Genomic DNA, 25,665 nt, shown 5'->3' with positions numbered 1-25,665 from the left:
TAATGATGGACTCGTTACACAAACATGGGGTATGTGGGCAGGACAAATTACCACGCAGCCTGTCGGCGCTTTTTGCCGCTGCCGTGCCGCGCTCCCTTTTTGCGCATCTTGCGGCGCCAGCGGTCCTTGCTCGAGTCGTGCGGATGCGACGTGCTGATCTTGGCCGGTGCCTCGACTTGCATGTCTGCCTCCTTGTCGTTGTCATGCGCGTCATCCATCTTCTCCTCCTCGTCCTTGTTCGTCTCAGACAGCTTAGGAGCTTGCAGTCGCTGCTTCAAGCGGTCTGACACTTGCTGTAGGCGTGCAGCCGCCGTCACAGCATAATCAGTTCCCTCTGTGTACCTCTTGGCATTTCTCGCCGCCAGCTTGGAATGCGATCGTAACGACTTGGCCATAGTAATAATGACGTCGTGAAACAGCAAGATTTTTTTTTTTTGGACACACGGGCGTTCTTGCCTAAGCAGCTGCTGTATATATACGTTGGCCTCGCCCGTGCATTTAAGTCTGACACGTTGTACAGTGGGTACGGCGTTAGTTAAGGGGTATAACGACTGCCTTCCACCGGGAACAGCAGTAGTGGGGGGTTCGAGTCCCTCACGCCGTAATTTTTTTTCGACTCGGCCTAGAAACGGCCTCGAAATGATTGGACATGACGCGTTGTAGCAGGGAGGTGGAACGCCTGGTTGGGCCTGTGCGAGGGGACACATGGGCCTTTCCCCACGCAAGTGCTTTTCCCTCCCGGCGAGCATATATACCCTGCCTTGTGATGGCATCCGTTGCGGATACCTCGTTATATGAACAGCCGGCCAGCTATGTAAAGAAACAGGAGTATACATTTGGAAAAACAATAGGCAAGGGAACGTATGGCGTCGTTCGCTCCGCTATACGCACACTGCCTGACCACACTACACAACCTGTGGCTGTCAAAATCATCAAGAAGAGCTCGCTCAAACGGCAGGAGCATATTATTATGCAGGAAATTGAAATGGTGCGCAGCCTGAATCATCCCCATATCATCAAACTAATCGACTGGTTCGAGTCCAAGGACAAGTTTTACCTCGTGTTTGAGGAAGCGCACGGTGGCGAACTCTTTTATCGGCTCATGCAGGGACGATTTACCGAGCGTGCTGCGTGTCGTATTATTTACGTCGTACTCGAGGCTATCGCGTACATGCATCGAAACGAAATTGTGCATCGGGACATTAAGCCGGAAAATATCTTGTATCGCTCCGAGGCACAAGATGCCGATATTGTGTTGGTGGATTTTGGGATTGCGACGCATTTGTACGAGCACACCGATACAGAGCTGCATGGCATGTGCGGAAGCGTAGGCTATGCTGCGCCCGAAGTCATGGCCCGCAAAGGTTACGGCAAGCCCGTCGACATGTGGGGCCTCGGCATCGTGACTTATTGCATGCTGTGTGGCTTCGCTCCTTTTTCCTCGGTGGATCCCAAGCTATTTCTCGAGCAAGTCGAGTCGGCGACCATCTCATTCGAGGGTAAGTATTGGGATTCAGTCAGTGCCGAGGGTATCGACTTTGTTCAGCAGTGTCTCAACCGTGACCCCGAGCAGCGCATCACCTCAGAAGATGCTTTGCATCATGCATGGTTCCGACTCATATCTGATGAGACGCATGAGAGTGACGACGATGGCAATGACATTAGCACAGGTGTACGAGAGAACTACCGCTCGAAATGGAAGTCCGTTATGGCAACAGTACGTGCCACCAAGCGGATCCAAGCCCTAAGCCACACACATGTCGAGCCTTTGCACGAAGATCTATGCCCCTCATCGCCGCTCTATTCGGATGAAGATAATGACCACGACAACCATTCCTTTGGCGCCCCTCAGCGCACAACGTCCAACAGCTGGCTTGAATGGCTGCGCTCCTACTTTCCCGTATATAACTATTCTGAGTAGCTCGTCTACATATGATCATGAGGATCTTCTCTCGGCGGCTCAGGTGGGATGGTGATGGCATCATCGATACGCAACAAACTCGTAGCTGCCTCGACGGCACTCTTGAGGCTACGCAACTTGCTCATGGTCGGCTCAAACACACCCGCGCGCAAATTGTCGCGCACCGTGCCATTGAGAAGGTCCAGACCAAAGAAACGCAGCGTCTTTTTTGGGTCCGTTGCACCGGCATTTTGCGCAGCCGTATGGTACGCGCGCAGCGTCGCAACGAGGTCCGTGCTGTCCTTAGCCGCATTCACAGCCAACGTCTTGGGAATGACAAGTAGTGCCTGCGCAAACTCAGCAATGGCCAGCTGTTCACGCGACCCGAGTGTCGTCGCAAAATTTTCGAGATAGATGTCGAGGGCCGTCTCTACGGCGCCGCCGCCCGGCACGACGGAGCCACTCTCCAGCGTGCGCTTCACGACGGACAAACTGTCGTGCAAAGCACGCTCCATCTCGTCGAGCATGTACTCGTTTGCACCACGCAATACAATCGAACTTGAACTGTGCACTTTGGAGCCCCGCACAAGAATGAGCTCATTGTCGCCGACGCGCTCCTGCGACACCTCGTCGGCATGTCCAAGAGCACTCGCATCGAAGGATTCTTCGCCATCAAGGTTCGCAAGACTGCTCACAAACTGACCCCCCGTCGCCTTGGCGATGCGGCGCAAGTCTTCCTTCTTGCAGCGACGCACAGCCATCGCACCAGCCTGCACAAACTCTTTCAGGCACAGATCATCGATGCCCTTGGTCGTCAGGATGACATTCGCACCCGTCGCGAGAATCTTGCGCACCCGCTCCAGCACCATTTCGCTCTCACGCGCCCGAATGCTTTCAAGCTGATCAGGGTCATCAATCGTGATGTGCACGCCCATATGCATCCGCTGCTTCACAAGGTTGACATCAATGCATGCAATTTTAGCACCTGTGATGCGCGTTTTCATCGCCTGCGATGCCACTGTGCAATTGAGCGCATAGCCATTCACAAACATCGACTCGCGCGCGGACTTGCCATGTGCCTTGAGCACATTCACGGCCTTGACAGGGTACTTGGTCTCGCCGCGACCGTTTACCGTCTTGACTGACAACATAGCATCTACTGCCATCTGTGCAAAAAAGTCATCATCTGCGCCAATGATCTTGCTCGCCATACTCGTTTTGGCAACGTTGATCAGGCACTCCTGCGCGCGCGCATCGATCTTGACAGCCAGTACATCCTGAATGTACTTGATGGCCTCACGACAAGCAAGGCGGTATCCAGTAATAATAGTCGTTGGGTGAATCTTGTTTTTCACGAGTTCATTCGCGCGACGAAGCAATTCAGCGGCGAGGATCACGACCGACGTCGTGCCGTCGCCCACCTCCTTGTCCTGCTGCTGCGCAAGTTCAACAAGAATTCGACCAGCAGGATGATCCACTTCTAGTAGCTGCAGAATAGTTGCGCCGTCGTTCGATATCAACACGTCACCAATATCGTCCACCAACATCTTGTCCAGGCCCACGGGACCCAGCGACGACTTGACAACATTCGCAATTGACTGAACGGCCAGCACATTCTGATCACGAATATCGGAGCCAGAGAGGCGCTGTCCGCCGATGAAAAGACCCGCGTTGCGCGGATCTTTTTGGAAGATTTGCGCCATACCCAACGGTCAAAGGGTCGGCCTCGCTCTGCGATCCAACGCGTCATTGTCTCTGCCTTCCTGCCGGCCGAGCTTAGGTAAGCTTTGTACAAGACCCACTATGACCCACGCTAACGACGCCGCTTGGACGGTGCCTGGCGGCGGCGAACAGGCGCATCGTGCTCGACCTCGCCTAGCGGAATAGGCTCGAGGTCACTATCTTCTTGGTCTGACTGGGCCGCATCCTCTTCTTCTTCGTCGCCCTCATCAAAGAGTTCTTCATCGCTGCCCAGAATGTCCTGCGCGATAGCAGTGTCATTGGCTGGTGCACCGGCGGCGGCGTCTTCGTACTCAAAGTCATCTTGATCGTCCGCTTCGTCTTCTTCTTCTTCAGGTTCATTTTCTGCGGGGTGTGGCTCCCTCTTTTTCGCCTTGGCCTGCTTCTTGCGCTCGACATTGCGTTCCTGTTCGGCACGGCGCTCCGCAGCAAGCTGTCGTTTCGCAGTGATGTCGCGCGTCTGCTTTGCAACGTCTGACGCACTCATATGCACATAGTCATGGTACAGCACGGAACTGCCGTTCAGACCCTCCTCCACCTTGACGAGGCGCAACTCCATACGAGGTCCAATTTCACGCAGACGGACAGCACGTTGCGCATTGGCCGCATTGCCGCGGCCCACATAGTTCTGCGAGAGTTGCACAGCATTCTGTGGATCGGCCATGTCCTCAAGTTCTGACTCTGCCTCGCTTGTATCGGTATCTTCGCCACCAGCCGCCTGACTTCCACGAATGACGTACTCGGCAATGTCTGTCGCATTACCGAGGTTGACCAGCGCTCGACCGTGCCGTTTGTGTTCACTTCCATGTCCCGTGACACTACCCGATGACGCAGAGGATGGACGCGTGCTTCCTTCAATTACACGGCGGACGGAACGGGACACGCCAACGGGGCGAACAGAAATCAGGTAATGGCGCCAGTCGATGGTCTTGGTATCAGCATTGTAGTTCAGGAGTACGACACGTCGCACCTGTGATAAGCGCATGGAATGTACATGCAGCGGCGGAAACATGTTTTGAAAAACGGACACGAGCAACTTGAGATGCCGTTCCTCTCCACTAAAGTTGTTCAGCACCAGCAGGGGTGGCGTCGTGAATTCTGTGCCTGGCGCTATGGGCCGCCTCGAGCTGTGCATGATATCACTCGCCAGTGAGTATTTGTTGACGCGAAAAGTGACAGTCGGTCCCCGTGGGCATCGCAAAACTCGCATATTGATGCCTGCATCGCTTTGGTTAAATATGAGCATGTGAGAAACACCCAGCGGTCCGGCCATCGTCAGATAGTCACGCAGCTTGTTTTTCTCGCGCTCCTGGAGACGCGTTGCCGTATTCGGCTCCATGATCCGTCGCACATCGCGAACGAGCGTTGTCACACTCTTACCCACACGGCCTCCACGAATCACAAAGCTCTTGGGCGCTCGCGAATCAGTCTGAGAATTGCTGATCGGCTGGTCGTAAGTGATGCATTGTACATACACCTTTCAGATGAGTTCTTGTCTTTCTTCTCTGTCGGTCAGCTGCGCAGCGTTCGTGCGACGCACCTTCTTGCCCACCATCGTGGCCCAGGTTCTGGAGCTAGCGGCGGCAGCCCTGAAAAAAAGTGGCCCTGGTCTGTTTATCACGTGATCATACGCGTCGTGCGTGCCGCTTGTGTTGTGCCAGAGGGGTCTGAGCGTGTACCGAGTCCCACGATGGACAGCCGGCCCGAGGTGCTGCGTAGCACACAGACGCCGCTGAAGAGGGGCACTGATCAAAAGACGCCGCTCCGTACGCCACTGCGTACACCACTCAGTGCTGTATCGGAGCAGACGTCGTCGACTCCCATCACGCCGTTTGAAGCGATTGAATCACAGAAGGAGAATGTACAGCCTCGATCGCGTGGGCGCAGCGCTCACGCTCTCAGCCACACGTTGAGTATGCACCATAAAGAGAGGCAAGAAGTGCTTGCGACGCAGCGTCAAGAATGGGAAGAGCGAGTTCTCGGCCCTGAGAATCAGGACTCGGACGACCCGCTCGAGGCATGGTGTGCCTACGTCAAGTGGTGCATCGACAACTACCCTGATGGCAAAAGCTCAGATAGTGGCATTGTACCGCTGCTTGAGCGTGCTACACGTGAATTTCGTTCGTCGGAGCAGTACCAAAACGACTCTCGATACCTGCGGCTGTGGATACTGTACGCCCAGCATACAGATGTCCCGCGCGACGTGTTCCATTTTTTGATGGCGAATGAGATTGGCACGAAGCTCGCAAGTCTGTATGAAGAGCTGGCGCATGTCCTGGAGAGCTACGAAATGTATGACGAGGCCGACGAAATGTACCGACTCGGCATGGCCCGCCGCGCCAGTCCACTCGATCGCCTTAAGCGGCGTTACCATGAATACCAGAAACGCATTCTCGAGATGCCGACATCGACGAACGATGGCGAACCCATGACGTATGCCAAGGCTCTCGCTGCAGCCATGGCACGCGCCGGCCGCAGTGTGCTCGGAGTCAAGACGGGCAGAGGCGCTGAGAGTGTGCCCACCAATGTGCTGGGCTCTCACCAGCCGCTTTCATCCGCAGCTGTCCGTCCTAATGCGCGCACCATGCACGTGTACTGTGACAACGACGAAAACGGTGTCGCTCCTGCATCTGGTGGATCGTGGGCGAGTGTTGGTACGTCCGCCGAGCGACACAAGGAAAATGCATCGGGCCGTCGCGGCCTGCAACCACTTGGCGTCCAGACGCCCCGTACACAGACACGCGCGCTCGAAGTGTTTTGCGACTCGGACGAAGACGCGAGTCCGCGACGCACGCCCCGTCCAGATGATGTGTTTCAGCGACACGCACGCAGTGAGTCGGACAAGCTGCGCCAGAATCCATTTATGCACTACGACCAGGCTGCTTTGCGCCCAGCGCCCACAGAGCCTGCTCGGCCGCGCACAAAGAAGCACGCGCCGTCCAAGCCCGTGCATGAGCGCCATGTCGTCCCGCTCGATGCCATGTACCCAGACGCCGACCTCACAGCAGCTGTGCGGGACAAAGCCCAGCCCATTCCCCCCACGCGCGAACTGTGCATCGAGGAGCTCATGGCACGGCGTCGTCAGATGCCTGAAGCTTCCAGCACGGATCCATGGTCTCACCTCGACGCGTGGCACGGGCGGTGGCTGCCCGAATTGACCCGTCGGCCGCCGAGCCCCACGCTCGTGACCAAGGCCGCCATGGAAGAGGTGGAGCACATGTTCAATGGCGAGGAAAGCTCGTCCGAGGAGGATGACAGTGAGACGGATGACGACGATGTGCGGTACCCCCTACCCGCGCACCGCATGCCTGTGCACGACGACGAGAACATTGGCTTGCAGCCGAAGCAGCCGCAAAGCGACCGCCGACCTCTGGGCGCGACACCGCAGCGTGTCACGAGTGGCAGTGATGAGGCCGACGAAGCTCGTGCGCCGTTCCAGCCACTCACACCCATCACCGAGCGCACCGAGCGCACAGACTCGTCGCGCTGGACACTAGATGTGCCGAGTGAAGACGCTATGCCGTACGGCGGTCTGCGCGCCCCACCCACGTCGCTTGCTATCCCGAATCCGTGCTCACCCGCCGATCCAGACATTGTGAGTACGCTGCTATCGAACCTTGCACGCCCCGTGACGCAGCTGCCTGGCTACGTCGACGAAGCGCATGAGTCGCAGTACCTCTCGACGCTACGCGCGCGTCTCGACGCCCGTTCTAGGCGGTCGTCGGTGGGCAACGGATGCGATGTCCAAGTGGCTGATATGCAGCTGAGCGTCTACTCGCGTCTGGGTGAGGGCGGCTTTGGCTCAGTGTTTCTGGCACAAGACATGAATGAAAGTGTGCCGCTCGCGGGTCAAGTCACCGCTTCGTACGCTGACGTCGATCAGGACGACATTGACGAGCTCGAGCGCCGCCAACTGCTGGCCCTCAAGATCGAGTCGCCGCCGAATCCATGGGAGTTTTACATTCTGGATCAGCTGCGACACCGCCTGCCTGATCAGCTGCAGGCATCGATAGTAGGAGCCCGTCGCTTTGTATCGTGTGCAAACGAGTCGCTCTTGCTTCTCGAGTATGCCTCGATGGGCACACTCCTTGAGCTGGTGAACCATGCAGCTGAGGCGGGCGTCAGCAGTGTGCTGGGCCAGGGCGGCGGCGTGGAAGAAGTGCTGGCCATGTTCTTTGTGAATGAGCTGTGCCGCATTGTTCAAGGCATGCACGAGGCTGGTCTGATACACGGCGACTTGAAGATCGACAATTGCATGATCCGTGCCGATGACGTGGACGAATGGACGTCGACGTATGCGGCCGACGGGTCCGGCGGATGGGCCGCGAAAGGCGTCACGCTCATCGACTTTGGGCGCGCGATTGACATGTGCTGCTATCCACCGGATCAGCGCTTTCTGGCTGATTGGCAGCCAGGCGCGCAGGACTGCGTCGAAATGCGCGAAATGCGGCCATGGACGTACCAGGCCGACTACTATGGTCTTGCGAGCATTGCACATTGCCTCCTGTTTGGAAAATACATGGACACAACATGCTACGTCAACGACGATGGGCTCAAGACATACAAGATTCAGCAGTCGCTGCGGCGGTACTGGCAGACGGATCTGTGGACGCGCTTCTTCCACCTGATGCTGAATTCCACACATTACCCGGCCGTCGGGCCACAACTCACAGAGTTGCGGGCCGAGATGGATGCGTGGCTGACAGCACACAGCTTCCATGCGGGCAAGAATCTCAAGGGGCTGCTGAAAAAAGTCGAGATTTGGGCTCTACGACGCGTTTAGATGATATAGTTGAGCCGACATGTCAGCATACGGCTTCGTTTGCATCTCACTGAGTCGCGACAAGAGACGCGCAAACGCAAACAGCTCTTCGTGGCCGCTGAAGATGGACGAGTTGCCAACGTCGCTCATGTCCATGTTGAGGTCGTCCATGAGCACACGCATCTGGCTCGACGACATCTCGTCCCATGTCGTCGTGTTGCTAAACACCTTCATGATCTCGACTTCTGACGTGCAAAACAGACGGGCCTTGCTTTCGTACGCGGCGTCCACAAACGTAATGAAGCGCCGGGCCCAGTCACGCATGTCCAGGTTCATATGTGGTATATCGTCAATAAAAAAGGCGTGGAACTCTTTGCATAGCGCAATATAGTCAGCGGCACTGCGTGGCTCGCCACACAGCTGCAGAAAGGTGAAGCGGGCGACACGCGACGTGCTCTTCGGCACTTGCAGCGAGCGGCCCCACACTGACAGCGAGCGATTCTCCATCACAGGCTCAGATTGGGTCAGCTCCTGCCACAGCTGCTCATACTCTGCGGCGCCTTGGGAGTCCGACAGGGTAAAGTATGTTTGGTAGCGCTTCTGTGGCACCTTGCGGTAGTCTGTGCCCGAGTTGAGTGACACGACGTGGTACTGTGACTCGATCAGCTCAATGCATGGGATAAAGCTCGAGCGTTGGATACCATTTTTGTAGAGCTCTGTGGGATGCCGATTCGAGGTGGTGACAATCACGACGCCATAGCGCAATAGGCCTTCGAGAAGACGACGCAAGATCATGGCGTCAGCGATGTCCACGACCTGGAACTCATCAAAGCATAGCACCTCGGCCTTTTGTGCAATATCGCGAATCACCGGCTCAATAGGATCCACGTCGTCATGTCCCTTGTCCCGGTAGCGTGCCTTGAAGGTATGGGAGCTTTTTTGCACATCGATCATAAACTGATGAAAATGGACTCGGCGCTTGCGCGTGATATTCGTGGGCAATGTGTGATAGAACAAGTCCATCAGCATGCTCTTACCAGTGCCGACGTCACCATATAAGTACAGACCCTGTGGCGTGCCGGCAGGGCGAAATGAAGGGCACGACGCTTCACCGTGCGTGTTCTGCGAAAACCAACTCGTCAGCGATCCCCATAGCCCCCACGAAGTCGAAGTGGTCGCGTCCAGGCATGCTTCGACATCCGGCACAGGCGGCTGCTTGTATGTGCGTAAATCGTAGTGCAAACGATCGAGTATCGACACAATCTGGCGCTGAAAATCATCGCGCTGGATTGTGCCTTCTCGCACCTTGCGCTCGTACATTTCCGAGGGCGCTACATCAACACTCGTTGAGAATCGCGAAAGACGACACGGCACACACCGCGTCGCACGTCGCACGACGCTTCGCGAAGCAAGGGACCACATGAATGGATCAAAAAAAAGGTCGTAATTCCACCCCCACTTCTAGACCCCTCCCAACGCACCCGCCATGCCGGTCATGTTGGTCATGCCGGAAGCTACAGTAGCTCAGCTACTATCGCTAACTGAAGCGCCACCTTCCCTACATAAGGACATCCGCGACTGCATGCAAAGCATGCCACTCAACCACGACACGCCTGCTGACCCTAGCATAGCACGCCAACATACGACAGTGCCTCATGATTTACTGATACGTGTGGCGCGATGGGCGAGCTCGCACGACCGCCCGGACCTGTGCCTCGATAGGCTACTGCGCGGTGCGCGCATCTATACACCCCCACCACCGAAGTATGAACGTCCTCGTGAACTGGACGAGTCCTTGGAAGCCATTCGTTTGGAGCAAGAACGACGCACGTATGACGCTATGATCCACCACACGGCACCTACCGACAGGGGAGCGACGCACGAAGAACGCCTGGCATGGCGCGAAACACGCTTGCATATCAGCGCGATTTTGAACGTCCTCCTTAGTATGGCTGCGATAGCTGCGGCGGTTTGGTGGGGCGCAGGCAGTGCGAGTCCGCTATGGAAAGTCAGTGTGGCTCTCACACTTTCGGTCCTCATTGGCACGGCCGAAGTCGTGCTGTATACGCAGTATGGACGTACTGTGAAACACTCTCGCACCAAGCGTATTGTGCGGCAACAACGCCGCCGCCAGCGGCGTGCGCAGCTGCCACCTTCTTAGGGTGACGGGGGCTTGCCAGCTTTATCTGCCCCAGCCGCACGACGCGCCGCGAGAATCATATCGACGACAGCGTCGACTCCCTGGTCCTGTCGGACGCTCGTGAATATCGTTGGACCGCCATCCCGCATTTTGTCGGCATCGCGACGCATCACGTCCAACGAGGCGCCCACATGCTCGGCCAAGTCGATCTTGTTAATCACCAGCAGATCCGACTGCGAAATACCCGGACCACCCTTGCGTGGAATCTTGTCACCGCCTGACACATCAATCACATATACGTGAAAGTCAGACAGTTCCACACTGAAAGCCGCCGCCAAGTTGTCGCCGCCACTTTCGACAAACAAGAGCTGTGTCTCGTACTCTGCTTGGAGCTGTTCGAGCACTTCCAAGTTCGCGGATATATCTTCGCGGATCGCCGCATGAGGGCATCCACCCGTTTCCACGGCGCGAATCCTGTTGGCGTCTTGCAAAGCTGCGTTCTTCACTAAGAACTCTTGGTCCTCGCGCGTGAAGATATCATTCGTCACTACGCCCACATTGTATGTATCACGTAGACGTCTGCATAGAGCAAGCAGCAGTGCTGTCTTTCCCGAGCCCACCGGGCCGCCGATACCCACCGTAAAGGCACGCTCGGTCCAGTTGCGCGAGGCATAGTTGGGCAAGTCGCGCTCACCGAACTTGCCTGGGTGATCCATCACTTCATGTGTATGACCGTGTTCATGTGAGTGCCCGTGAGAATGCATTGCATCAGACTGTGCGCTTGGCGTGCCTTTCATGTCGCATACGACTGTCATGGTGATGTGACGCCACTCTGCCCTGTGGGGCGCGAACGATCTATGCGAATGCTGACTAACCATACGTGTCTCGCGCACTCCTATAGTGGGTCCCACTGTGGGCCCAGGATATCATAGCGCTTACCGCGCACGGCCCAAAGACCCCAGTTGGCCTTCACAGCCACACGCGGATCAAAGTCGGCGATCGCCCACTGCTGGCTGGCAAAGACGTTTTCGCCTGGCGTCAGGAGCCAGTCAAATTCTCCACTGACACCCTCGACCGATTCAAACGCCAATACGTCGCGTTCGACGTCCGCGGGCGAAAATCCGGATACGAACAGCGCACAACGAGTCGATAGCAGCTGACCGATGGCCTGGGCCCATTCACGCTGTGCCTGTACCACGGGTGCTGTTTGCAGCGCCGTGAAGTTGTTCTTCGACGGGCGCATGGCCACGACAGCTGGCGCCGGCTCGTCCGATGGCACATCGCCACCGGCTGGGTTCTTGGCCACCTCCGTAGGACGGAATGCGACTTGAGGCGCCTCTTCCGAAGGCGCGTTCTTGGCATAGTATGTGTCGCGCGCTTCTTGCATTTTGCGCTCGTCTTCGCGTTCTTCCGCGCGCAGTCGAGCCTGTTCTTCCACGGCAATCACACTTGGGAATCCGAATCCAGGTGCAAAGGCGAAGAAAACGTCTGTGTATGGATCGAATGGCTCGAAGAGAGCGTGGACTTTCTCATAGGTGGTCTGGATGACCGTGAGCGTGAGGCCTTCTGACACGGCGATGCTGCGCGACGGGAAAGGGAAGGAGGCAGCGCGTTCCTTGTACGCAGGATGATTCCAGGGATTCGGGACATGTTTCGGTGGGATGGCGGCTTCAGGCCCGATCAGTATGACATGGATTGGGACGTTGGGGAACACATACGAGATCTGGTTCCACACATCGGGAGGGAGTGTCGCCTCTGCGCGGGCTCCTACGACAAACACACGGACGGCATCGAGCTGTGGCTTTGAGCCCAGTTCGGGGTGAAGTGTCTGGCGCAACGGCGTGAGGGAGCGGAGTCCCTCATGGGTCAAGCGCGAGTTGCGGCGCGTGTACGGACTGAACTCATGCAGTGCGCCTACAATGGTCAGCGGGAATGTAAGGAGCTTGGAGACGTGGCGTTTACTTCGCTCCGACTCGATGGAGGGAAAATCGCGTGTATAGAAGAACTGGTCCCAGCCAGACAAGTTGATGGCCGCCTCGGCGGTCTGATCACGCGGCAGCTGAAACTCGGTCATGGGACGACCGCTGCGCAAGTCATGCTCATCTTCATTTGCCTCACGCAGGCGCGCCACATAACGACCGTGCTCCGTGTCTTCCTTCCACTCCTTCTCTGAGAAATGAGTGGGCCAACCACAATCTGGGCACTCAAAGTTGACGAGTCTGCGCACGCCGTACTTGGACATGCTGACAGGGCAAGGCGCCAATGATCGTATGCGTTCGCCACGCGCACGCATGGATGGGATCGGCGACTCGGACAGTTTGTGGAACAAGTTGTCGGGCCCCAGCACGGGTGGCGGCGCGACGGGCGCTTCGGCCTTGGGTTTGCGTTTGAATAGGCCAAATATAGAGCGTGCCTGTCCATGCATACGCAGCGCATACATGTTAGCATGCTGCGGCACGCGATGGTGCCTCGGCACCATGGGCACGCCAGGGAGACTCCGCCGCATCATGGTGGGCGAGAAAGGGCGTTGGGTGCCGTGGCGGCGGGCGAGGGCCCTTGGCCAGCGCGCGTCCACAGGCTTACCTAAGCATCCTCACCTCGTTGCGGCCGCAACGAGGCGTGTCTCTTTCTTTTTCATGGAAGCAGCGGCCGCGGTGCGCAAGGCGCGGATTGTGGCGCTTCGCGAGTTGAAGCAGGCAGAGGAGGCTGGTGATGAGGCAGCGATCTCTGCCAATGTGTTTGGTCAGCGGGTGAAGCGGCATTTTCGCTCGAGTGTGCCGCCCGCGGCCCTATTGCCTCAGCGGGACGAGGCGGCGGCCTCTACGGTGGAAAACGATGTGCGTGACATGCAAGAGAGTGTGATGGCGGAAGATACGCGAAGGCAGGCGGAGGAGCTAGATCTTGCGAATATTGCGCCGCGCCGTCCGAACTGGGACCTGCGCCGGGACTTGGACGCACGCTTGGCGCTGCTGGAGCCGCGCACGGAGGAAGCGATACACACGCTGATTGTGCGCCGCCTTGGCGCGAGTCGCGACCGGCAGGAGGATGTGGCGAATGTTCTTGCGAACGAGTGATTACCTACGGTATGGGATGTGGTTTTGCTTCTCCTGGATCAGGTCGTACAGCGTGCCGCGCATGTTGCCGTAGGCATCTTTGACGAGCCACTGGGCATGCAGGGCGGCCTCGCGCTCTGTCATGTTGGGCTTGAAGCGCTCGTGCAGGCGATCGAGTGTGGCCTTGCCCTTGAATGAGGGCAGGTCCGTGCCGAGCATCAAGCCACAGGTGGCGACGATTTCGTGGGCAAAGGGGCGGCAGGCGAGGTAGGCCTTGACGACGAGCTGCTCGAACATGGCGAAGCCAGGCGATTCGTGTCCGCCCATGACGTCGACCATTTCGTGGGACAGTTTGAACGAGTATGGTTCGAAGCGCATGCCGCCGGGTCCGATGTCGAACAGGAAGCCAAAGTCGATGTGCACGACGTGTCCTTCGCCGTCGAACATGATGTTGCCGTTGTGGCGATCGCGGATTTGCAGAATGTGGCAGACGACCGAGTAGGCCGCCATCGACTGGATAAAGTTGAGGCGGGCCTGCTGGAACGCGACGCTGTGCTCGTCGCCGTAGCGGTTCTTGTAAAAGTCGCTCAGGTCGTTGATCTTGGCGCGGCCCATTTCGTCGCGCGATGTGGCGTTCGGCACGACGTCAATGACGCCGCAGCCGGGCGCGGTGGCGGTGACGCGGTACGGATCGAGGTACACGTCGAGTCCGATGGCCATGAAGATGTTTTTGAACTGCGCGATGACCTGCAGGGCGAGCATGTCCTGGCGGCAGTCGTCGCCGACCTTGAAGATGGCGCTCTGCCACACGTCGACGTGTGGTGGATCGTCGGGGTTCGTGCGCTCCGCGACGGCGCGGCGCACCTTGAACGTGGCCATGAACGGGGTCTTGGCGGCTGACTGGAGCGGACGACCGGACGTGCGGTCGATGTCGACGACGGCGCCGTCGGGGTTGGATGGCAGGTACACACCTTCCTCGACCGCGATCTTGGCCATTTCCTCGTCAATCTTGGCCTTCTTTTCCGGCTTGGAGCACTTGACGTACGGGCGCAGCGAGCCTGAGATGCCGGTGACCTTTTTGAAGAAGGCGAACTCGCGCTCATAGTATGCCTGCGCCTCGCCCGTGAGCTGGCCGACGATGCGCTGGATCATGGCGTCGAGCGTGGGTTTGAGCGGGTCTTCGACTTCGGCCAAGTCGTCCTTGTACTTGTTCGCCTCCATGTTCCAGATGATCTGGTGGCAGAAGAGCTGGGAGACGAGCGACGTATGCAGGATGAACTGAGCGATGTAGCCATACACGTCCTCGCGCAATGTCTGGACGAGCTGGGGCACGTAGAAAAAGACCAGGTCGACGGGGTGCTCGGCGAGCGTGCGCATGGCGTACTGCAGGACCATGGGGTGGCGGCCGCCGCCGTCGGGCGTGAGCATGTCGATGGCGTCGACGGGCGCGACGGGCGCCCATGCGAGCAGCCAGCGGAGGGCGCGGGGTGTGGGCTGCTGCGTGAGGAACAGGCGCAGGGCGGCGCTGCAATGCGTCACGCGGTGCGGCTCGGCGCTGATGAGCTGCGCGAGCTCGGTGCGCAGCTCGGGCTGGGGGAAGCGCTCGATCATGTGCACGGCGACGCGTGGATCGAGGCGCCAGGCTGTGAGCAGGTCGCCGCGCTGCACCTGCACGCTGGGCGGCGCGCCCTTGGCATGCTGCGTCGGGTGCAGCCACACGAGCAGGCGCGCCTCTTCGCTGGCGTAGAGCGCCTGCAGCAGATGGAGGCACTGCTGGACGTGCTCGACGGCGCGCGCGAGCGGGCAGTGCGGGACGAGGCGCTGCGTGCTGTGCAGCATCGTGTGCTGCGTGGTGTGCGCGGTCGACGACGACACGAACGTGTCGGCTCGCAGCGTCGCGTGGCGCAGCAGGGCCATGACGGCGCGCACGTGCAAGAGTTCCTCGGCGCCGCGGCGCAGGTCGCCGCCGTACGACCACACGGGCGGCTGTGCGAACCAGGCGAGGGCGAGGCGGCACACGGCGTCACGCAGACGCGCCTCGATGAACACGTCGAGGCGCGCGGCCTCGAGCACACGCAAGCTGAACTGCACGAGCGCCGTGTGGGCGAGTCGCGCGAGCGGATGCAGGCACAGCGCCGGCGCGGCGTCGGCCATGTGCAGGACGAGGCGGCAAAGCACGGCGACGAGCGTGGCATCGCTGCTGCGCGCGCGTTCGAGGCAGTCGCTGAGCAGCTGGAGGACGAGGAGGTGGCCGGCGAGGAGCTCGTCGGCGAGGCTGGTCTCGCGGGCGATGCGCGCGGGGTCCGTCGCCGACATGTCCGTCTTGCGCGACAGCGGGGCCTGGGCGGGCAGCTGCGTCGTGTACAGGCCGCGGCGCTGGCGCGCGGCGTCCGCCCAGTGCTCGGCGATGGCGCAGACGAGCGCGGCCATCGCCGCGGGGCGCTCGGCGAGCAGCCACGACCAGGCGCGCGTCGCGGCGCGCAGCGCTGTCTTCGTACACACCTGCATCGGCACGCGGACGAGCGCCGAGAGTACGTCGGCGTCGGGCGTCGCCTGCTGCACGAGGAGCGCGGCGCAGCGGTACACGAAGCCGTCGAGCGCGTCGTGCGAGTGCAGTGCGGAGGCCGCGAGCGCCTGGATCTGCGCGCGGAGCGTGGCCTCGGGCGTCGCGGCCGTCCAGCCGAGCGACGCGCTCTGCACGAGCAGCGCGTGCGTGACATGCCCCGCGTCGTCGCAGCGCACCTGGCTGAAGCCGACGCGCTGCGTGCGGCCGCGCGCGACATCCAGCGCGAGCGTCGCGCCGAGGCCGTCGGCGGCCGTGTCGGCCTGCAGGTAGCGCAGGAGCGCGCCGTGCAGCGCGCCGGGCACGTCGATCTGCACGCGCGTGAGGATATCGCGCACGCGGCGCGACACGCTCTCGAGCAGGGCGCGGCGGTCCGCGTACACGTCCGAGAGGTCGATCGACACGCCCGCGAGGGCGGAGGTGAAGGTGTACTGCGGCATGAACGCGGACGTCAGCTCGCCGTCGCAGCCGCGGCTGACGAGCGTGACGAGCTCGAGCATCGTCGCCACGACCTCGGCGCGCGCAAACAGCCACGGACACGCCGGCACGAGGCGCTCCAAGTACGAGTGCGCCTCATCGCGCACGGCCGCGCGCGTGTGGCACAGCGCGACGAGCATGTTGCGCGCCTCGCTCGCGAGGCACGCGTCGGCCGTGTGCGTGTGGCAGCGCTCCGACACATGCACGAGGAACGCGGCAAACGTGCGCTCGATCACCGCACGCAGCGGCGCGTGCACGGACGACGTCGCGATGCCCGGATGCACGAGGTAGCACAGCGCCATCGACGGACGGCCGCACGCCGCGCGGCGCCACTCGACGTGCAGCACGGCGTACACGAACGCGAGGCGCGCGAGCGACAGCGCGCGCGTCTCGAGCGCGCGGTGGCCGAGGACGGGCGACAGCGCGTGGCGCAGCGCGTCCGCCGACGTAGCGAGCGCGTCGTGGCGCAGCACATTGTACGTGTCGATGTCGTCGTCGAGGTAGTTGCGCGCCGTCGCGGGCACGAGCGTCGGCGTCTTGAGCGCGATCGTGTTCAGCGGATCGCCGTGCGGCATCGGCGCCGTCAGCGACGACACGCCGCCAACGAGCACCATGACGATCCACGCGTTGCGGAACAGGTACACGAGCTCGGCGGGCGGCTGCCAGTGGACGTGCATGTCCGCGTGCGCCAGCAGCGCCGCGACGATGTGCACGAGGCCCTGCACGGCCGCCCGGCCGCCCGCCCGCCGCGTGCCCGCCTCGATCACGAGCGCCAGCACGTCCGGCAGCATCAGCTCCTTCCGCAGGCACGGCGTCGCTTCGCCCGCCGCCGCGTCCGCGTCGCGGCCCTGCGCCTCGGCCGCCGGCGTCAGCGCGCGCGCCAGCTGCAGCGACGCATGCTGCAAGCGCTCCCACTGCGCGCTATCGCCGTGCTGCAGCGCATGGCGCATCGCATCGCCCAGCGCCGTGTACATGTTCACGAAGCCCGAGCGCGGCGACGCGGCCGCGAGCGGCACGAGGTGCGAGAACACGATGCCGATCGGCAGCTGCCCCGGCGCCTGCGTACGCTGCAGCAGCAGCGACACGACGAGTGCCGTGTACGACGGCACACGCATCTCGCGCGCGAGGCGCGTGAGCACGGCCAGCGTCGTGTGGACGATGATCGCGTGCGCCTCGCGCGAGACGTGATTCAGCATCGTGTACATCGTCGACGCCGCCGCCTCGTCTTGCCCCGAGGCGCGGATGCACGCCGCCATGCACGCCGCCGCCAGGTCCGCGTGCGCATCGAGCGTCGCGACCGACGTCGGCGCCTGCACCCACCGCCGGATGTGGTGCAGCAGCTTGAGCGAGAGCGTCGGACGCACATGCGCGAGGACCGCGGCGCCTTCGAGCGCTGCGCACTGCGACGCCACATCGTGCGACGGCGCTCGCTCGCTCAGCACGTCGCACAGCGCGTCCCACGCGTACGTCACGTCGTCCGTGCGCGTCGCCGCACCCACGATGAGCAGCTGGAGCGACGCACACAGCTGCTCACTCGCATACAGCTCGGCATGCTCGGCGCCGTCAGACGTGCGCGCCTCGTACGCCGCGTGCACGACCGACGGCATCGGCAGGCGCACAGGCAGCGTGCCACGCACCAGGCACGCCCACGCCGACGCGCGCTGCGCGGAAGCGGCCTGCGGCACGGCCGCCTGCGCAACGATCGACGCGAGCGCACGCAGACTGCACGACGCCACGAGCTGGCCACTCAGCGGCACGCCTAGGCGCACATACTGCTCCAGCAGCACGTCGCCCGCATCGAGCGCGTGCTTGCTCGGCGTCGCAGGCACGAGCGGCGTACAGCCACGCCGCTCAGCCCACGCCCGGCTCTGCTGCAGCGCCGCCGACTGCGACGGCAGCGTCAGCAGCAGCGCATCCAGACGATACACAGTCTGCGCCTCGAGCGCGAGCGCCCCGAGCTCCTCCGCCATCGGCGCGATCGACGCCTCGTCCCACACAAACGCGACCGCCTGCATCGCCCGCGCCACCCCATGCAGCTGCGGCACGCAGCGGCACGCCCAGCGCCGCTGCTCGTCCCACGCACCCGACGCACGCAGCTGCGCACACAGGCCGCGGACGAGCTGCAGCAGCGCCGCCTGCGTCGGCGCACGCATCGACGCCACGCACGCTCCGATCTTGAGCAGGCCCTCGACGACCGCGTACGCCAGCTCATCGGCCATCGGCCACTGCCCACGCACCTGCAGACTCTCGTCAAAGTCGGCGCGCGGCATGTGCTCCGCCGTCGCACACAGCGTGCGCGACACATGCTCCATGTACACGTGCGACGCACTCGTCGCATCGCGCGCCGGCGCCTGGCTCATCGCATCGGCCAACGCACTCGCGAAGCGCGCCTGCGCCAGCACCGCCCGCACATCCGACACACTAAAGTAGCCCAGCGCCAGCGTGCTCGAGGACGCATCACTGCTCTGGAACGCCGCAAAATCACTCGAGTCAAGCGTGCCATCCGCGGCCTCCTGCGCGAGACACGCAGCGAGGTCGCTCAGAATCAACGCATGCGTCGGCTGATCCAACACGTCCATCCACACTCGTGGTCGGGAGGCCGCGCGGCGCGCCGTCCCCCGCCCCCCGATCCTACGGCGCACGTGATCTATGACGAGGCCTCGCTAGCTCGTTGCAGCCCCTCGCGAAGGCCGCGCTCCAGCGCCTGCAGAGCGCGCGCGTCCTCGGGCGCCAGCGCAGCCGCGCCGCGCGGCACGAGCACATCCGGCAGATCCAGCGAGAGGTACAATTGCCGCAGACCGAGCTTCGTAGCTCATGTGAGCTTCGCCACCCAACGTACCTAGACGCTCCGACATGCGCCGCGACACGTCGTCATGATACGCCGCACGATACAGGGACGTCGTCATCGTCGTCGAGGACGGCACATGCATCGCCACGCTCCAGTCGCGGCTCAGCGCACCCGCATACGCCCCATCACGCGCCTCGTCCTCGATATCCGACGGCACCGCGCCACACCACACCAGCAGCGTGTCCTGCATCACAACGACTTGCAGGCCCATCACAGGGCACGCAGCGTGCGGCACCCGCACGACAAACGCACGGCTGTGCATCGAGACGCCACAGCGCACCGGCGGCGGCGCCGGCCCTCCGCCTGGGCTGCCACGTGACGTCAGCGCCTTCTTCGTCCGCGTGGCTCGTCGCTTTTCGCCTCTGCCGTATGTGGTCTTGGGCCGGCACACTAGGCGCCCGCGTGCCGCGCGCGGCAGCGGTAGCACCCCGCTCGCATACCCTCCGGCTTGCACACACATGGCAAGCGCACCACCGCCTGCCCCGCCCACACCCACCGGCGCCTGAACGCCTCAAGCCCCTGTCGCCGACCTACTACACGGCCAAGCCGTCGTTCATGGACACCCTGCACATGATCGACCAGCTCACGCGCGAAGTCAAGCGCGAGCTCGAAAAGGCGTGCGTCCTCGCACCCAACGCACCGCCGCCCGCTGCATCCGGCAAGCCCATGACCTGGATGTCCCGCGATCGCCTCGGCAGTCGACTCGGTCTCACGCTGCGTGCGTCGCAGCACCGCAGCGTCACCTCGCGCCTCTCGCTCCTGCACCGATACAAAAAGGTCGCGGCCGATGCCTTCCTCGGGACCTCGTCTTTCGCCGCGGGCGCATCCACGCACCAGCGCGATCTCGTGCACCAGATCATGGAAGTCCTCGACTCGTACGCCGACATGCGCTCCACCGACGACAGCGCATCGTCCTTCGTGCACACAGGCACCCCGTCTCGCGGCCTGATCGACGAGCGCGGCGTGGCATACGCGCGCGGCCGCCGAAAGGTCAGTCACGCCCGCGTCTGGCTCGTACGCGCGCAGCCTTCGAGATTGGGCGAGATGCTCATCAACAACGCGCCCCTGCACCAGTACTTTTCCCGCACGGCTCACCGCGAGATCGTGACGTGGCCGCTCCGACTGTCCGGCATGCTCGGTATGTACAACATCTTTGCCATCGTTCGTGGCGGCGGCGCTTCTGGCCAAGCCGGCGCCCTCGCCCACGGCGTCGCCAACGCCCTGGTGGCGGCCCTCGGCACCGCAGAGGGCGAAAATGCTACCAACATTCAGTTGCATGTACAGCATCTACTGGCACAAGGTACGTTCGCACCCACACTCACCACAGACGGCGTCCTGATCCGCGATCCACGCATGGTCGAGCGCAAGAAGCCAGGTCTGGCCAAGGCCCGCAAGGCGTACACATGGGTCAAGCGCTAGCGTCCATAGCTACAACATCCGTCGCTTCTTCGGGCGCACACCGCCAATCTTGATAGGCGTCTTGTCCGTCATGGCCAGCACCATCTGCCGCACGCTTTCGCCTTCCGAGGCCTGCAGCGCCCGAAACACGGCCTCACGACCCTGGCCAAAGCCATTCCACAGCACCTCGATATCCTTCACACCCCACTGCGCTCGATGTGCGACAATGTGCTGAAACACACGCACAGCCGCTCGGTACCCAGCCTCGTAGCCCGAGCGCTGCGCCTTTTTAAAGCCCACGGTGCCGCCACTCTCTCCCACCAATGGCTCCCCCGTCGGCATCGTAAATGTGACAATGGTATTATTGCGCGACGACTTGATGTGCAAGCGGTGCGGCCGAGACGCGCTAGGCAGGCCCAGCACGTCCGACACGGGCTTCGGCGGCGGCGTCGGCGCCGACATCTCGGGCACCGGCGTGAATTCCACCGCCGAGTCTAGCGACACTTTCTGCTCCCTCGGCGCGGGCAGCGCATCTGATCCCAGCGCACTTTGCGAGTACGCCCGCCACGGCATCGACCGCACGGCCGATCGACGCACGGCGCCTCGCAGCCCCCACATCCCTCGCTGCAGCATGGTCGGAAGAGGCAAAAGAATGGAAAAAGACGCCCCCTCACGTGTTCCTAACATTATACATGGCCTAGTAGGCCCCTACTAGAAGCCCCACGCCTTTCCCCCTCCCACCGAGCGCGCTTCGCTATCTATCCTCCTCCTCCTCCTCGTCCTCGTCCTCGTCCCAATCCACTCGCTCTAGCCGTGCCAGCAGCTCGCGATTCTTCGCAGGTATCTCATACTGGGAGCGGCTGGTACCGTCAGCCGGCGCATCAGACGCAAGCCATCGCGCATCCACGTCATCCCCAGCCGCAGGGAGCGGCTGCGCTCGTCGGTGCGGATTCGCTAGCTCGTCGGCAAACAGATTTCGCCGGCGCGTCGAGTTCATAGGCGGCGCCTCATCGTCCGATAGCGCATGGCGGCGGGCCGCGTACGTCGGCATACCTGTCCGCTGCTTCGTGGGGAACAAGGTGCGCGGCCGAGGCGGTGAAGGCACATTCTCATACAGAGGGGCCGGGTGCCTTGACTCTGCGTCTCTGTACATGACACGCTGTCCTCGAAACACAAAGACCGTCGTGTCTGGCTGCCGGGCCGGCCGTGCCATGGCCCGCAGGAGCGCATTCGAGGCATTCACACCAGTGAAGCCTACGTCTGCCGGTCCACCTTCGACGAATGGATTATGTGGCGTATCCCGCACAGGTCGCGACTCGTACGCCGACAAAAACGGCGGTGGTGTCGTGTCGCGCGCCTTTTCCGCACGCCGCCCCAAACGCGACGGCGAAAACAAATCCATACCGTCAAACAGAGAAGATGGATCCTCCGATACATCACTGCACTGCCGTATATGCCGAGTTCGCCGCTCTTGGTGTCTCTCCGCAGCCGCATGGAGCCCCAGCTTGTCGGTCATACGTCTGCCACGTGTACTGGGCGGAGTAAGTACATCAGGTGGTCGTAGACACGCGCGCTTCTTCGCACTGTGTGTATATTCATCCAAAGAGTCGTCGAGCGTAGCCGCTTCGCTACACAAATGAACACGCCGTGATGTATGCTTCTGTGGTACGGTTACATCATCAGCTCCACCTGAGGAAGGTGGCGTAGGGAGTTTCTCCCAACTTCGATCCACGACACTTTGGCTAGCAAGCGCAGAGGGCATGGTACACTGTGTGGCCGCCGCGATGTGCGAGGCAATCCAACGTGGTCGATGATGGGTGCGTGGCTCTCAGCACGCCTTGTCCCCTCGTTTTGCTCCCGGGGTCCTGAAAGAGATGCCTGGCCCTCCACCCATCTGTGGCTCCTGACGCATGCATGCAGGTATGCAGGGGGTTGCTTTGTGGCCAATCAGATTAGATGACTATGTACGCATAACAGCCTGGGCTCAAGTGCCGCCGCCTAGGCACGAAGTTTTCATGGATACTTGTCCATAAAGGCGCGGTGAAAGCGCGTAAATCGATCTACCATGGCCTGCGTCTCCTTCGCCAGCACCGTGATACGGAAGCACGAAAGCGTCGAGCCGTCCTCCAACACCTCAGGTTCGTAGCTAAAGCCTGAGCCCGGCACGACACAAATGCCTGTCTCGTCCAACAACTCAAGGCAGTACAGCTCGTCGACCTTCTTGCCCAGCTGACGCGCCCGGTCAGACACACTCTTCGGGAGATGAACACGTGGAAGCACATACAGCGCTCCCATGGCCGGCTCAGCAAATATGCCAGGGAGACGGTTCAGGCTGTCGGCAATCAGCTGAGAACGCGATCGCAGCGTGTGGTAAATCGAGTCCATCTGATGACGCCATAGCTCATAGCTCGGTTCATCCGGCTTTGGTGGACGCACCAATAAATCGACACCAATCTGTCCTTGGGTGGGCGGACACAGGCTCATGCTCACAACTTTGTTGATCTGAGCCTCAACCTCTGCATCCATGTTGTTCAGCACGAAAAAGCCACCACGGCGTCCACATTCGCCCACCATGCCCTTGCTCGTGCTGTGGAAAGACACCAGTTCCACGGACGAGCCAATCTCACGCTCTGACGCATCTTGACTGTTTTGCAACTCCATCAGCACGCGACGGAACGGCACAAAGGGACGGTCTTTGTTGTACACATTATCTTGATACACTTCATCGGCAAAAATTGCCAGACTCTCTCGATGGGCCAGTTTGATCATGTCCTCGACCTCGGCGCGTGTCATGCAGGCACCCGTAGGATTTCCAGGGTTGATGACCACAATGACACGCGGCTCAATGCCCTGGCTACGCGCTTCGTCAATCTTGGCTTTTATGTCGGTCAGAGAGGGCTCCCAGTGCTGCTGGGCATCCAGACGATAGGTGAGGGCGGCCAGATTCAACAGGGATGCCGATGCTGAGTACAATGGGTATTGCGGGATAGGAATCAACAGACCATCACGATTCGGGCGCATGAGTATTTGCAGTAGCGCGGAAATGCCCGACGAAGCACCCGCCGTCAGATAAATGTTCTCGATATTTTCCGCATATCCATCGCGCTGCTGCAAAAAGTCCGAGACGTGCTGACGCACAAGAGGCACGCCTTTAGAAGCCGTATAAGCACCCACACTGCCAAACGCTTTCAGCAGTTCCTGCGCGCGCTCCTGCACGTCGCTGGGGAACATCGAATCCCGCACGGCCGCGGGCATGTCCAACAGCTGTGGGTACTCGGTGAGGGCTGCCACCTGGCGCCAAAATGTGATAGGTTCCTGGCCCAGCATAGGCTGCTGCTGCGGGTTTCCAATATTGGTCCAAACGATCGAATCGAACGGCAGCTTGTCACCAAGTCGCAAGCGCTTTTCGTACTCTGCCGCCTTCAGCGGGATTTCTCCGCGCACAGCATATGCCACATACTGCACCGAAGGATTGATCGTATCCTTGCGGAATACGTGCCGCGGAAGCGTGGCCGTTACGAAAGAGCGGCGCCAAAGCAGCTTTCGCGAGAGGAAAGAGGACATGCTCTCGGCCAACGTTTCACGCGGTCGATAAGAAACGATGGGGACTTGGGGAAGTCGTACAGTCATTCATCACGTGCTCACTATGAGCAGGATCTAGCGGCTATTCTAGGTCCATGCCTAAGAGCAGGCTCTTTTGGAGAAACATGACCTGAGCCACGAAGGCCTCAAGATGGAATATGGGCTTGTTCCCTGACACACATCGCAGTTCCTGTCGTTAGAAAAATGTATACGTACGTAGAAAGCGGCTTTTTCGATAATACTCGCGCGAAGCGACTCATCGACTCGGCGGACAATGTCGTGTGCCAGTGTCTTGAAAATCAGAGAGGCCGGAATGGCGTGCACCAGCAGCTCGTACAGGCGTCCACGCACCTCCAGGAGCCGTGCAGGGGACTGCTCACTGACGATCATGTCGGCTGTGCGCTCACAATACACTTGCCAGTCTGGCTGCGCAATGGCCACAGGCCCAGACAAATCGGGAGACTGCACACGTAATGTCTCCAAGACAAGGATGGCTTTGCGCACATTGCCATCGGCGTTTCGTGCAATGTCGCTCGATATGTTGTCGGGCAGGTGGAACTTTTCGCGCTTGGCGACGTGCCGAAGGACGCGCATCACATCTTCATCTTTCGGTGCACCGACACGCAGCAAAAGGCACCGGGAACGAATCGGTGCGATGATGCGCGAAGTGCTATTCGCACATAGAATGAGGCGCATATTGCGCATATACTTTTCCATCGTTCGACGCAGTGCGGCCTGAGCATCGCGCGAAAGCGAGTCTGCCTCGTTGATCACGACAGTTTTAAATCGTCGTGCGGCATTTTGATCGACTTGCTGCGTCTGGGCGATTTCCTTGAGAATATCCTGGATAACGAGGCGATCGTATATGCCTGCATCACTCGGCGTGATCTCTGTGTGGTAGTTGCTGCTAATGAGGTTGACTTCAATCTTGCGCTTGCTCGGATTCAAAAACACACGCTGGTCGACCTTGAGCTTGTGGGCACCAGGGCCATACAAGGCCTTGAGCAGACACGTAATACGCGTCTTTTTTCCTGCACCACTCGGCCCGTAAAACAGCAAATGCGGCACATCTGCACTCGCCACCAGACTCTCGAGCTGCTCGGTGAGGTGCAGGTGATAGTTCAGCTCACTCAGGTCCTTGGGCCGGTACTTGTCTACATACAACATGGCCACACACGCGTCAAAAACGGCCCCCGACGCAG

General features: G+C 60.7%; 17 protein-coding genes and 1 non-coding gene across 18 annotated transcripts; 6 read left to right on the top strand and 12 right to left on the bottom strand.

Annotated features, from left to right (window-relative positions):
* Window positions 1-47: 47 nt before the first annotated feature.
* MRET_0581 (protein of unknown function (DUF2423)) lies at window positions 48-395 on the bottom strand (the record flags this gene model as incomplete). Its single annotated transcript, XM_027627208.1, has 1 exon — window positions 48-395. One exon carries the CDS (start codon window positions 393-395, stop codon window positions 48-50), a length of 348 nt encoding a protein of 115 aa, XP_027483028.1.
* Window positions 396-525: 130 nt separating this feature from the next.
* On the top strand, window positions 526-605 carry MRET_t0006. The gene has a single exon. It is a non-coding gene; the product is annotated as a tRNA-Gly (tRNA).
* A 161-nt stretch (window positions 606-766) lies between these two features.
* On the top strand, window positions 767-1,921 carry MRET_0580 (calcium/calmodulin-dependent protein kinase I; the record flags this gene model as incomplete). Its single annotated transcript, XM_027627207.1, has 1 exon — window positions 767-1,921. The coding sequence occupies one exon, from the start codon at window positions 767-769 to the stop codon at window positions 1,919-1,921; it is 1,155 nt and encodes a 384-aa protein (XP_027482751.1).
* A 5-nt stretch (window positions 1,922-1,926) lies between these two features.
* Window positions 1,927-3,603, bottom strand: MRET_0579 (T-complex protein 1 subunit alpha; the record flags this gene model as incomplete). The annotated part of the gene is made up of 1 exon (XM_027627206.1): window positions 1,927-3,603. The coding sequence occupies one exon, from the start codon at window positions 3,601-3,603 to the stop codon at window positions 1,927-1,929; it is 1,677 nt and encodes a 558-aa protein (XP_027482713.1).
* Window positions 3,604-3,713: 110 nt separating this feature from the next.
* MRET_0578 (ribosome biogenesis protein SSF1/2) lies at window positions 3,714-5,195 on the bottom strand (the record flags this gene model as incomplete). The annotated part of the gene is made up of 3 exons (XM_027627205.1): window positions 3,714-5,087; window positions 5,116-5,145; window positions 5,181-5,195. The coding sequence occupies 3 exons, from the start codon at window positions 5,193-5,195 to the stop codon at window positions 3,714-3,716; spliced, it is 1,419 nt and encodes a 472-aa protein (XP_027482714.1).
* Window positions 5,196-5,330: 135 nt separating this feature from the next.
* On the top strand, window positions 5,331-8,423 carry MRET_0577 (checkpoint serine/threonine-protein kinase; the record flags this gene model as incomplete). Its single annotated transcript, XM_027627204.1, has 1 exon — window positions 5,331-8,423. One exon carries the CDS (start codon window positions 5,331-5,333, stop codon window positions 8,421-8,423), a length of 3,093 nt encoding a protein of 1,030 aa, XP_027482721.1.
* MRET_0576 (peroxisome-assembly ATPase) lies at window positions 8,409-9,722 on the bottom strand (the record flags this gene model as incomplete). The annotated part of the gene is made up of 1 exon (XM_027627203.1): window positions 8,409-9,722. The coding sequence occupies one exon, from the start codon at window positions 9,720-9,722 to the stop codon at window positions 8,409-8,411; it is 1,314 nt and encodes a 437-aa protein (XP_027482722.1).
* Window positions 9,723-9,888: 166 nt separating this feature from the next.
* MRET_0575 (endoplasmic reticulum-based factor for assembly of V-ATPase) lies at window positions 9,889-10,563 on the top strand (the record flags this gene model as incomplete). Its single annotated transcript, XM_027627202.1, has 1 exon — window positions 9,889-10,563. One exon carries the CDS (start codon window positions 9,889-9,891, stop codon window positions 10,561-10,563), a length of 675 nt encoding a protein of 224 aa, XP_027482719.1.
* On the bottom strand, window positions 10,560-11,357 carry MRET_0574 (urease accessory protein; the record flags this gene model as incomplete). Its single annotated transcript, XM_027627201.1, has 1 exon — window positions 10,560-11,357. The coding sequence occupies one exon, from the start codon at window positions 11,355-11,357 to the stop codon at window positions 10,560-10,562; it is 798 nt and encodes a 265-aa protein (XP_027482720.1).
* Window positions 11,358-11,437: 80 nt separating this feature from the next.
* MRET_0573 (mitochondrial splicing suppressor protein 51) lies at window positions 11,438-13,051 on the bottom strand (the record flags this gene model as incomplete). The annotated part of the gene is made up of 1 exon (XM_027627200.1): window positions 11,438-13,051. The coding sequence occupies one exon, from the start codon at window positions 13,049-13,051 to the stop codon at window positions 11,438-11,440; it is 1,614 nt and encodes a 537-aa protein (XP_027482717.1).
* A 127-nt stretch (window positions 13,052-13,178) lies between these two features.
* MRET_0572 (coiled-coil domain protein 12) lies at window positions 13,179-13,616 on the top strand (the record flags this gene model as incomplete). The annotated part of the gene is made up of 1 exon (XM_027627199.1): window positions 13,179-13,616. The coding sequence occupies one exon, from the start codon at window positions 13,179-13,181 to the stop codon at window positions 13,614-13,616; it is 438 nt and encodes a 145-aa protein (XP_027482718.1).
* MRET_0571 (phosphatidylinositol 4-kinase A) lies at window positions 13,617-19,214 on the bottom strand (the record flags this gene model as incomplete). Its single annotated transcript, XM_027627198.1, has 1 exon — window positions 13,617-19,214. One exon carries the CDS (start codon window positions 19,212-19,214, stop codon window positions 13,617-13,619), a length of 5,598 nt encoding a protein of 1,865 aa, XP_027482715.1.
* A 68-nt stretch (window positions 19,215-19,282) lies between these two features.
* MRET_0570 (uncharacterized protein) lies at window positions 19,283-19,745 on the bottom strand (the record flags this gene model as incomplete). The annotated part of the gene is made up of 2 exons (XM_027627197.1): window positions 19,283-19,446; window positions 19,475-19,745. The coding sequence occupies 2 exons, from the start codon at window positions 19,743-19,745 to the stop codon at window positions 19,283-19,285; spliced, it is 435 nt and encodes a 144-aa protein (XP_027482716.1).
* A 107-nt stretch (window positions 19,746-19,852) lies between these two features.
* On the top strand, window positions 19,853-20,902 carry MRET_0569 (small subunit ribosomal protein S9; the record flags this gene model as incomplete). Its single annotated transcript, XM_027627196.1, has 2 exons — window positions 19,853-20,783; window positions 20,811-20,902. The coding sequence occupies 2 exons, from the start codon at window positions 19,853-19,855 to the stop codon at window positions 20,900-20,902; spliced, it is 1,023 nt and encodes a 340-aa protein (XP_027482767.1).
* Window positions 20,903-20,911: 9 nt separating this feature from the next.
* On the bottom strand, window positions 20,912-21,514 carry MRET_0568 (small subunit ribosomal protein S11; the record flags this gene model as incomplete). Its single annotated transcript, XM_027627195.1, has 1 exon — window positions 20,912-21,514. The coding sequence occupies one exon, from the start codon at window positions 21,512-21,514 to the stop codon at window positions 20,912-20,914; it is 603 nt and encodes a 200-aa protein (XP_027482766.1).
* A 121-nt stretch (window positions 21,515-21,635) lies between these two features.
* Window positions 21,636-22,643, bottom strand: MRET_0567 (uncharacterized protein; the record flags this gene model as incomplete). The annotated part of the gene is made up of 1 exon (XM_027627194.1): window positions 21,636-22,643. The coding sequence occupies one exon, from the start codon at window positions 22,641-22,643 to the stop codon at window positions 21,636-21,638; it is 1,008 nt and encodes a 335-aa protein (XP_027482773.1).
* A 251-nt stretch (window positions 22,644-22,894) lies between these two features.
* On the bottom strand, window positions 22,895-24,445 carry MRET_0566 (alanine transaminase; the record flags this gene model as incomplete). The annotated part of the gene is made up of 1 exon (XM_027627193.1): window positions 22,895-24,445. The coding sequence occupies one exon, from the start codon at window positions 24,443-24,445 to the stop codon at window positions 22,895-22,897; it is 1,551 nt and encodes a 516-aa protein (XP_027482772.1).
* A 100-nt stretch (window positions 24,446-24,545) lies between these two features.
* MRET_0565 (replication factor C subunit 3/5) lies at window positions 24,546-25,630 on the bottom strand (the record flags this gene model as incomplete). The annotated part of the gene is made up of 2 exons (XM_027627192.1): window positions 24,546-24,653; window positions 24,680-25,630. The coding sequence occupies 2 exons, from the start codon at window positions 25,628-25,630 to the stop codon at window positions 24,546-24,548; spliced, it is 1,059 nt and encodes a 352-aa protein (XP_027482775.1).
* Window positions 25,631-25,665: the final 35 nt, after the last annotated feature.

The sequence above is a fragment of the Malassezia restricta genome, chromosome I, assembly GCF_003290485.1.
Source record: "Malassezia restricta chromosome I, complete sequence".
NCBI classification, from domain to species: domain Eukaryota; kingdom Fungi; phylum Basidiomycota; class Malasseziomycetes; order Malasseziales; family Malasseziaceae; genus Malassezia; species Malassezia restricta.
Note: the sequence above shows the minus strand (reverse complement) of the source record. Positions and strands in the feature narration are given on the sequence as shown.